The 12,158-nt window shown below is 41.5% G+C and overlaps 1 protein-coding gene across 1 annotated transcript in view; it reads right to left on the bottom strand.

Moving 5' to 3' along the window:
- Positions 1-10,889, bottom strand: part of LOC107751358 (nuclear factor 7, brain-like) — a 32,145-nt gene extending 21,256 nt beyond the window's left edge. The window contains exon 1 of the mRNA XM_016567098.1: positions 10,500-10,889. Within this exon, the coding sequence (XP_016422584.1) occupies positions 10,500-10,889 (390 nt within the window). The remainder of the gene's footprint in view (positions 1-10,499) is intronic.
- Positions 10,890-12,158: the final 1,269 nt, after the last annotated feature.

The raw sequence follows: 12,158 nt of genomic DNA, 5'->3' as shown, positions 1-12,158 counted from the left end.
TAAAACAAGCTATTTGCCACTGCCAGGGCATTAACGTTTTTATAGAAAATATTTTATAGTTTGTTATAGAAAAACCAGCTTTGCTCAGAGTCCAGAGCCTCGATCATAACATTATAACAGGCACCTTCCGAGTAGAGACCTGCACTATCGCGGGACCCAACGCAACAGATTGAGGCACGGGACACCACTGGATGGGCGGGTAGAGACTCATGTGTGCGGGATGCGGGAGAATAAGGGTGTACTCACACTAGGCAATCTTAACCGTGCCCGAGCGCGTTTGACCCCCAAAGCCCGGTTCGTTTGAGCAGTGTGATCGCTCCGTGCCGCGCTCAGTTGGAGGAGGTGGGCCAGAGGGCGGTTCAGTTATATATAGATCTGTGAGTGTGAGCGCTAAACGCGCCGGAGCGCGGAACTTCTGATACGTGCAGCATGATTGCGTGAACATTTCTGAGCAGCAAGAGTGATAGATCTGTAAAGCAATATATTGTGAGAGGGCCGTGTGTTACTACTGCGTCCCAAACGACTCAAAATAATAAACCACAAAGTTAACAAAATGATGCACTCCACTGTGCTGAGCAAGAGCACTTCTCTACTGTCTTCACGTGCTATCAGAAACTTCCTGTTTCCCACTTATGAAGTCGTGATTACGAGCACGTTGCATTCTTTTCTGTTAAAAATAACAGTGAACAGTGGTTTGTGAATGTTGATGTGAAAAATGTTGAATGTTGATGGGATAATGTGAATGTTGAGGTTTGTGATAAATAATTTTATCGGGAGCGTTCATGTGAGTGCTGTATTAGGCCCTCCACAAATGCTCTCATTCAAGCCAGTACTGATCAACATTCCACCCCTCCTGTGACCCATGGTTTGTCTGTATGTGTATTCAGAGCCAGCGAGCAACGGACTTTCATAATAATGAAAAACAGCGTTAATGCACAATAAAATAATTGCCGGCGTTAATCAATTAATGCGTTAACGCCTTAACTTGCCCAGCCCTAATAAATATATGTAACCGGGCCGGCATAGACCAACCCGTATATACCCAATAGGGGCAATAGACCCGCTCAAGCTATTCAACTAAATAAATGTATAGGAACTGGTGCAGTACATGTTCTCTTTATTTCTTTTTCCCTTTTTTTAAGGGGGGGGGAACAAAACACTTCCCAACCTTACACAATCAACAAAATCAAAACATCACTTAAATACAAAACCAAAAACAAACAAAATACAAAAATGGCAACAATAAGAGAGTCAGATTGGTTCACTTAGACTTAGACAGGTCTTAGGCTAGAAGTAACCATCTCAGCTATTTCCGATGCAACCATGGAAACTTATAACATTCACACGTGCAACACAATGTACAACCATCAAGCAAATCAACCGATAGTGCTATCACCGCATCACACAACACCTTAGTAGCTGGGGTACTGTCTCACCAAGTACGAGCCCCCTTACAGCAACCAAAAAAATAAAGAAAACAAAACAAATAAACTATATAATGTTAACATAACAAAATCAAATCAAATACAAATAAGGAAACAAAAACAAACACTTATGTATAAACATTCAGTACTGGGAAAACAGTGGTCTAATATATGACCAGCTCCCAGATAAGTCTGCCAAAACACAATTACACATTTAAATACAACTACATTCATATATTATTAAAATATGCAATTTGCATTTCAACCATACATTTCAATTAATTACACTTTTATAAAACATTAAAACATAATTCAATTACCTCCACAATGTTTCCTAATTAGACTGAACACATCGTATCACGTTAAGCGACCGTGCTGCCAAATTTGTTACTACAATGAAACAAACAAAAACATACATGCTCAAGGACAAACCATATTCTGCTTATTACACCTAATAAATCAAACGACCTACCCGGGTATTATCAGCCACATGAAAGGGGAAAAAGCCACAATAAGAGACGTACAGCTCCAAATCAATGGCCGCGATGCCAGGTTTGTTACCAGGTATTATCAGCCACACACACCCACAACAAAGGACGATACAAATTGTGTACTCGTGTGCAGCCGCTTTCCACGCTCACACCAGTACAATGCCAAACAACCATGTGCGAGACGCACAATGTCACGCCATACACGTTTAACTAATTTGGGCGGAAGTTATGTGGCACGCATCCTTCCGTGACGTCACCTGAAAAATAAATAACCAAACATCTAGCGTGGTGTTAGTTCTGGCTGGTCACGTTAGTCAAGCTCGCATCAGCTGACTCTCAGCTGATCCCCATCAACCTATGGGAATACGACACCTATCTAAGCATTCATATATAAGGTCCCTGACTAATGAACAAGTTCAGATGGGAACTTCATCCCCAAGAAGGATATCAAGAGATCAAGCATCCACTTCACAGCTGCTATGTTTCACTCTTTTGAACGTCTTCACAAGCTAAGTTCCATTTAATGCTCTCAGGTTATCTGCAACATGCATGTTGCTAAGGCTATCCGTGTTGCTTGGGCTCATTAAGTTGTTTTCAGTTAAATGCTTGTGCTAGTTCATGCGAATGTGCGGTACTTATCTGCTGTCACTGGCAACACGCTTGTCACTGCGCTTAAAGGGGGGTCTAATGTCATTTCATGCATTCCGAGTATTTACACTGTTAAGAGTTGGATTCTTATGTGCTTGCGCGCACTCAGCGACCCAAGCGAGAGCAAGAGCGAGCCGCTTAACGAGTTTCTTTCATGGTTACGGAAGTCTTCGGCAGCGCCACAGTTACTTGCTCGAGAAGACTAGGCGGAATTAAAGTGGAGACGTCAAGTCAGACACTTTCTGCTCGTGGTAATGACGCTCTCACAGTGTTACATACATTACAGATGGAAGTGTATTAAATGCAACATTGTCAAATACACAGATGTTTCAGAAATGTTTTCATAAAGCAACAGAAACACGTTTATTCTGGTTAATACAGCGCCATATGTTAATGAATAAGTTAAACATTAACATATGCTATTTAAATACCAATTAAGTGGGGGTGTATATGCTTTCATCAGTGTTTTTTGAATGTGACTCAATATAACAGTGCGACTACCTAAAAATGCTTTTACTGTTATAAAAACACAATTCATGCATTCTGAGTTATTTACACTGTTAAGAGTTGTATTCTTATGTGCGTGCGCGCACTCAGCGACCCAAGCGAGAGCAAGAGCGAGCCGCTTAACGAGTTTCTTTCATGGTTACGGAAGTCTTCAGCAGCGCCACAGTTACTTGCTCGAGAAGACTAGGTTGTTCGAGAGGAACTACACTAGCCTGCCTCCGGCTGGAGAGAGTAGCCGCTTGCAGTTGGGGCGGAATTAAAGTGGAGACGTCAAGTCAGACACTTTCTGCTCGTGGTAATGACGCTCTCACAGTGTTACATACATTCATAGATGAAGTGTATTAAATGCAACAGAACAGTGGATGCAATTTGTTTTTCCAAGGCAGCAACGGAGTTCTCAAGCGTGTTTGTTTGTTCCCGTTATTTCGGTGACGAATGTTTTATAACAAGGTACATTCTGACACCACATTCTGATATCGGACATGCTTCTGAGGCAGCTTAATGGTTCAATGATCTACAACAAATAGAACAAACTTGGTGATAACTAAGCAAATATTCATTGATTTATTTGATCAACCATCACAGGATAGAACACACAGGATTGTGGGTGGAGACGTCAAGTCAGACACTTTCTGCTCGTGGTAATGACGCTCTCACAGTGTTACATACATTCATAGATGAAGTGTATTAAATGCAACATTGTCAAATACACAGATGTTTCAGAAATATTTTCATAAAGCAACAGAAACACTTTTTATACTGCTTAATACAGCGCCATCTGTTAATGAATAAGTTAAACATTAACATATGCTATTTAAATACCAATTAAGTGGGGGTGTATATGCTTTCATCAGTGTTTTTTGAATGTGACTCAATATAACAGTGCGACTACCTAAAAATGCTTTTACTGTTATAAAAACACAGATTTGTGAGCATCATTGGATTTGAATTGTTAGAATAAGCATGCAACACACATCATGCTGATATCGGACATGCTTCTGAGGCAGCTTAATGGTTCAATGATCTACAACAAATAGAACAAACTTGGTGATAACTAAGCAAATATTCATTGATTTATTTGATCAACCATCACAGGATAGAACACACAGGATTGTGGGTATCAAGGCAGCAAAGGATACAGTTGAATTGGAACATGTTTTTTGGGGGGGTTATCGCTGCTCTCCCTGCTCTCATCTATGCTAGGCTGCATGGATGCGCAGGGAGTTTTTGCCCAGAACAGAACCATACCGCCAATCCAAACTGTATGCTAACTGTCAATCATCTTTGACGATAGTGGTCCTGACAGAAAAACCCACTACACACACCCCGACTTAAAAAAATTCACTGTCCCGGTGAATACCTCACTACTACTCTTACTGCCATGGTCTAAATACAGTAAAATGGGAATTCACCACTGCATCACTAGAACCCAACCCCTGAGGTAACCGAAATGGATTTGAGTGACATCCCGCAGTGGGACGTGTAGTACGTCTAACTGGGGGAGGTATCATATCCCCTCTACCTTGTCCACTACCAATTGCCGCAGACGAACCACCACACCCTGTATCTTCAGATGAAGCCAAGCTTTCACCTGATGTAGCCAGATACTGCTCCAAAATCCCCCCAACACCAGCAACCTGACCTCCAGAACAAGGGTAGGGATGTAACTGTATTTCCCTTTCCACTTGTCCTTTACTGATCTGGCCCAAAGCACTTGGATGGGAAACCGTGACTTCCACAACCAATTAATCACTTTCTTCAGCTTAAATCTCCTCCTCTACTTCTTCACCACTCTCAACTCCTCCCTCAGCCACTGGTACCCTTCTCACATGTGAGGTAGGGACCAGGCTTTAACTCGAATCTATGAAGGCACTTAGAGGGACCCGCGCCATCTCGGAGTTGCACTTCATAAACATTACCAAGGCCATCCTTACATTCCACAACTTCAAACACGTTAGGGGCCCATGCATCTTGGATCTTATTTCGCCCTAAAGGATGACTCCTGCAATAAACCAACATGCCTGGAGCAAGTATGGATGCATCATTCGATGGCATTATTCCCTGGTATGGGGCCCTTTCCTCTAAGTACCTCCGTGCACTATCATAGACCAAGGATAAATGCTCTTTATGTTGGAGAATCCAGTCACTTACACTACCTCCTACTAACTCCTCCCCAGCCACACCCAAGATAAAATCAATGGGCAACTGTGGCTTCTGACCAAATATGAGTTCATAAGGGGAGTGCTGCATTGACTGATGAACAGTGGTGTTATACGCAAATAAGAGTTGCGGAAGGACGTGTGGCCACTTTCCTTTCTTATCTGGGGGCAAAGTCCTTAACAAATCGTGCAACGTTCGATTAAACCGTTCGCACTGCCCATTCCCCTCAGGATGGTATGGGGTGGTATGACTCTTCTGAATTCCATAAATGTCACAGAGATGTTTAAGTAACTCACTCTCAAAGCCACAGCCTTGATCAGAATGTATACGCTTAGGAACGCCATACACACAAAACCACTTTTCCACAAGTATATTAGCCACAGTCTTTGCTCTCTGATCTGAGGTGGCAAAGGCTTGAGTAAATTTGGAAAACACATCTGTTACCACCAAAACATTCTCCTGACCATTACTAGCCCATTCCATGAGAGTGAAATCAATGGCAATGATTTCTAGGGGTCTTGATGCAGTAAGACTTCCCATATAGGTGCGAAATTTAGGCTGTATGGCCTTAGCCAGTACACACCGCTCACATTCACTACACCACAGTTTAACATCCTTACACATTCCTGGCCAATAACATCTTTCCCTTAGCAAGGTCATAGTTCGCTCGACACCCTGATGACCGTGGTTATTATGCACATTGTTAAGAACCTCAGCCCGTAAAGCAATAGTAAGTAATAGCTGTAAGACAGACTCTCCTACGGTGGAAGCTGTACTTTTCGATATAATACTCCTTTATCCTCCCTAATCCGAGGCCACTGCCTAACTAACTCCCTAAGACCTTCAGGACCCTGGACTACTTCTCCCTTCAAGGGCGGTGTTCCCTTCCTCCAGTGTCTCAAGAAAATTCCAATCACTGGATCTGAGGCCTGCAGTGCAGAGAGATCACCTTTCTCTCGCATCGGTACAGCATTTACAGCTGAAGCCTTAACGACAAAGGGATTTGCCTTCAAAACTTGCTGGCTCACAATTACCTCAGTTGGAACTACAGTCCCGGCATTACTAATCATCTGACTACTGCTAGTGGGTGAGGGAAGACGTGACAATTAGCTGCCCCTCGTCGGTACCGAAGTTCAAAATCAAAAAGAGCCAGCTGAGAAGGCCAGCGCTGTTCTATAGCTGCCAATTTCGCAGTTTGCAAATAACTCAAAGGGTTATTATCCGTATATACAACAAACTTGCTGCCCATTAAATATTCCCTGAACTTCTCAGTTACTGACCATTTTAAAGCCAAAAGCTCCAATTTCATCGAGCTATAATTTGACATATTAGTTTCAGATGGGCGCAAACCTCTACTTGCAAATGCAATAGGCCTAATCTGTCCCCCCTGGTCTTGAGACAAAACTGCTCCAAGACCACGGTGACTCGCATCAATTTCCAAAATGAAAGGTTTCGCAAAGTCTGCGTACCCCAACACAGGGGTGTGCACCAACTTCTCTTTAAGAGTCACAAAAGCTCTCTCACAATTATCGGTCCAATGTTGTTCAAAGAAGCCTAAAGTTCTACGAACCGGCAGCTTCTTACCACCTTGCAGATCTCCCACCAACTTATGCAAGGGTGCGGCAACTGAAGCAAACCCTTCAACGAATCGCGATAATATGAAGCAAAACATAAAAAGGAATGCAATTCCGTCACATTACTAGGCCTTTGCCACTGGGCAATGACACTAACCTTTTCAGGGTCAGTAGCTACCCCCTCTGCTGAAATAATGTGCCCCAGATATTTCACCTCAGTCTGAAACAGATGACACTTTTGTAGCTTCAATTTCAAATGGTATTGTTGGAGACGTCCCAACAACATTTATAACCTCTCCAAGTGCTGCTGGAAAGAAGCCAAAACCCAAAGGGCATCCTCGTAAACTCAAAGAGCCCAAAGGGAGTGCAAAACGCTGTCTTCTCCTGATCTTGACTGGCTACGGGAACCTGGTTGTATCCACTAGCTAGATCTAAAGTGCTAAACAACCTAGCCCCAGCCAAAGCTTCCATGGGAGAGGGAAAGCATCCTTAGGAGTTCTCAAATTCAGCTGTCGATAGTCTACACATAGCCTAATCGAACCATCCTTCTTTTGCACAACAACAATTGGAGAAGCATATTGACTACAACTTTGCTTTACTACCTCTTGATCTACCAGCTCTTGAATATGCATCTTTACCTGATCGTACTGAGAAGGAGGTAACCTACGATAACGCTGTCGCACTGGAGTCTCATCTGTATGCTTTCTGTATGCTCGACTAAAGTAGTACAGCCCAAATCACCTTCCCCATGACTAAAAATATCGCTATACCTCTCCAGAAGATTACAGGCCTCCAATTCTTCCTGAGAAGACAAATTCGGCCAACCCAACTGTGAAAAATCCACTGAAGGGAGTTCTTCTACCGCCACCACTTGAACTATAGCTACCTGTTCTCCAGTGGATCTCTGTGCATTGAACTGTACCGGTGTTGTTGGCTGCAATAACACTAGATGAAATTCTCCAAGAACTACCTTAGGCCGAATCCACCGATCATGAGTCCCCACATTTACAACAGGTACCTCCAACCTCCCCTGAGAAACTGGCAAAAAGGCAGAAGATATAATCAAATCACAAGGTAAGTGACAATTCTCCAAAGGCAAAGGCTCCAACAAACCTGAGGAAAATGTAGATACTAAACCAGTGTGACAAATAGCAGGAACAAACTTTAGAGTACCAGCTGGGACCAGAACAGCAGGTCCAGAATGAACCCGGACACGGCCAATCAACCCTGTCTCAAGGACACGGTCAAGCTGTCTGCATTCAACCAGTGCCTTCTTCCATTCTTTTTCCAAAGCTTGTACACCTGGAGCTTGAAACAAAGAATCTCCATGCTGTATAAATAGCTCTTGATAACACTGATTGATCACGTTCATTCCTAACAAGCCGGGAATCTGGCCATGTTGTCCTTGACCACGCACTTCCTATGGATTCTTCACTACTAAGATTCCCATACTAGGAAGCAACCTACCCAATACTTGGACATCTACCTCCAAATAACCCAAATACGGGATAGCGAGACCATTAACCGCCTTTAACTTTAGCCAGTTACAAGACTGCAACTCTGTTCCCAAAGCTGGCTGAAGATGTTAAAAAAAACAAACTGTTCAATGAGAGTGGTCACCATTGAGCCAGTATCTAGCAAACAGATCCCAGAATCCTGGGAAACCTTGCCTGAGAAACGTGGACACTTTCTTTCCCTTGGGACATAAACATATCGCTCGGTTACCACAGGAAGAGATGAAACAGACACAGGAGTTGGAAGATAATTAGTCAAAGAAATCGGCAGAGAGGAAGAACCCTCCAACAAATCATTAGCAGGGGCCACTACCACTCTTTGAGTGGCCTCTTCTCTAAGCCTGGCATTTTCTGACTGTAGTTGTTGTACCAACTCCGTTAATGCCTGCAATTGTGCTTCCATTTCCTCCGCCATACTACGAGGAAAAAAAAAAACACAAAAAAAACAAAACAACAACAACAACAAAAAATCTCTACCAACTCAAAAAAAAAAAGACAATCTGCTGCTCCCGGCTGATGCTCAGAACACTCGACGATGATCCAGATCTTCAACCACTGTTTTTCCCAGTACACAACAAAAAAAGAAGAAAACATGCACCATACACCTACAGCCTTGACACTTGTACCCTGCCGACTACGTCAAATGTAACCGGGCCGGCATAGACCAACCCGTATATACCCAATAGGGGCAATAGACCCTCTCAAGCTATTCAACTAAATGAATGTATAGGCACTGGTGCAGTACATGATCTCTTTATTTCTTTTTCCCTTTTTTTCTTAAAAGGTGGGGAAACAACAAAACACTTCCCAACCTTACACAATCAACAAAATCAAAACATCACTTAAATACAAAACCAAAAACAAACAAAATACAAAAATGGCAAAAATAAGAGGGTCAGATTGGTTCACTTAAACTACAAGTCTTAGGCTAGAAGTAACCATCTCAGCTATTTCCAATGCAACCATGGAAACTTATAACATTCAAACGTGCAACACAATATACAACCATCAAGCAAATCAACCGATAGTGCTATCACCGCATCGCACCACACCCTAGTAGCTGGGGTACTGTCTCACCAAGTACGAGCCCCCTTACAGCAACCAAAAAAATAAAGAAAACTAAAAAAACAACAAATAAACTATACAATGTTAACATAACAAAATCAAATCAAATGCAAATAAGGAAACAAAAACAAACACTTATGTATAAACATTCAGTACTGGGAAAACAGTGGTCTAATATATGACCAGCTCCCAGATAAGTCTGCCAAAACACAATTACACATTTAAATACACCTACATTCATATATTATTAAAATATACAATTTGCATTTCCACCATACATTTCAATTAATTACACTTTTATAAAACATTAAAACAAAATTCAATTACCTCCACAATGTTTTCTAATTAGGCTGAACACATCGTATAACGTTAAGCGACCGTGCTGCCAAATTTGTTACTACAATGAAACAAACAGAACACACGCTTAAAACAAAACCGCACTGTTTATGGCACATAATAAATCAACCGACCTACCCCCGTATTATCAGCCACATGAAAGGGGAAAAAGCCACGATAAGAGACGTACAGCTCCAAATCAACGGCTGCGATGCCAGGTTTGTTACCGGGTATTATCAGCCACACACACCCACAACAAAGGACGATACAAGTTGTGTACTCGTGTGCAGCCGCTCTCCACGCTCACACCAGTACAATGCCAAACAACCATGTGCGAGATGCACAATGTCGCGCCATACACTGTTTAACTAATTTGGGCGGAAGTTACGTGGCACGCATTCTTCCATGACGTCAACCGAAAAATAAATAAGCAAACAAACCCACGTTCAGCTCATGAAAAATGGGGGCAAAAACAAAAGTGTTGCGTTTATAATTTTGTTCAGTGTATAAAACACCAGATCATATTGAACATACAGTGATATGTTCATAAAAACAGAAGAAATCAGGATAAATACAGGCAAACCTTTTCACAGTGCTTTGTGTATATCTCATATTAAATAGACTGAGATATTACAATGTAACAAAACAAAGGAGACCTGAGTAAAAACAAAATGCAATTTGTAAATGGTAATGGTATTTATTTAAACAATAATGGTATTCAATTCCAACTGGGCTTGCATGAAAATGTATTTCTCTTGAAACAAGAGACATTTGTCTTACCTTGTATGATGAAACCACTTCATTAATTGGTCTGAATGTGTGATTGACGTGTTTCTGTGAATCTCTGCACACTAAACACACAGGCTGTTTGTCCTCCAGACAGAAGAGTTTGAGTTTCTCACTGTGTAAACTGCAGACCTCCTCAGATCCTGATAAACACATCTCATTTCTCTCCTTCAATAATGACTCGCACAAGTTTTTTAACAACAGATTAGGAGGAGGTTCCTCTTTTGATGATCTTCTCCTGCAGACAGGACACTCCTGAGTTTCCTTTCTCCAGAACTGTTGAAGACACTCTTTACAGACACTGTGACTACATGATAAAACAACAGGATCCTTGAAGATTTCATGACACACCGGACAAGAAAAATCTTCAGATAGGGAAGCCATTTGAGCTCCAACTATCACTTACTGAATGACGGCTGCAAAAATGAATAACCACAAATATCACAAAGATCTGCTGTCTGTTCAGAAACAAATTTCTCAAAGATTCTTCTTCAAAGTGTTTGTCTTCCTTCTCCACTGATTGCCGTTTCTTTTTTGATCTTGCACAGAAATTGAGAATGGTCAGTATGACGAGAAATAAGAGAAATAAGTCAGTCTCTTCCTTTTAAGTGTAGTAGGTAAAATGTCTCAAAACCTCTGAGTTTGTTAAAACAGGTCAGACAGGAACATCAGGATTTCTTCAAGTTAAATTTGAACAACATGCATTCAAAATTAACTTGAAATAATAATAAAAAATACTCATTGGCAAGTGTTATATTTATTTGTTGGTGAGTGTTTGAAGCTCACATTTTTTCTCCAGCGGTCTGTCATGATAAAATCTTTATCTAAATGATTTATTCGCATGCTGAAGTGACGGTCACGGTAAACACACGTCTGCTTATCGTACTGATTGTCATTGTCAGAGACGACAAACCAGTTTCTGTCTCTCCATCTGTTCTGCATCACTTAGCACTACACACACTTTTTGTAAACTTTACCTTTACCATATATGCTGGGTAGCTGGCGGATTAAGTCCCGCCTTCTAAACAAAAGAACCAATCACCAATTGGTAAAGTCATCCCATCACTGCAGTTATCGTCAAAAGATCTGTTTACCATAGAAACATGCATTTATGACTGCACATGCACGCATTGGCTGGACCAACCTAAAATATAAGCTTTTTAAATGCTATTTGAGCATAAGAAACAACATTCATTGGACAGTTAATGCCAGATTTTGTTATTTAGCTGAGGAAACCTGTCCATCTCTGGCAACAGATTAACTCTTGAATGCATGAATATTTAAATGGTATATCAAAAAGCGTATTGCAAAGCAGCTTTACAGAAAATTAAGTTTCTACAATATATATATAGTAGGAGCTTGTCTGTGGTGACTATGTCAGTTAATGTACATATGGCAGAAATCTACGGTAAAATTCAGTTAATGACGTAATCAAACAGACGATGAACACTATTAAAAGCAATTATTATATGTTGCAATCAAACTAGCAAAATGTAGCAAAATTTGGTAGTTTATGTTGTTTCAGGGTTGGCATCATCTGAGGTCCTCTGAGGGGTTGGCATCATCTCTTCTCAGGTGTTCGGTCATCTCAGGTCGTTGTAAAGGGCTGGATCCAGACTGAAGCTTGTGTAATTCCTAGTTACCACGGGATGT

The sequence above is a fragment of the Sinocyclocheilus rhinocerous genome, unplaced genomic scaffold, assembly GCF_001515625.1.
Source record: "Sinocyclocheilus rhinocerous isolate Xijiao unplaced genomic scaffold, SAMN03320098_v1.1 scaffold3235, whole genome shotgun sequence".
NCBI lineage: Eukaryota > Metazoa > Chordata > Actinopteri > Cypriniformes > Cyprinidae > Sinocyclocheilus > Sinocyclocheilus rhinocerous.
This window is presented reverse-complemented; position numbering and strand designations above follow the sequence as displayed.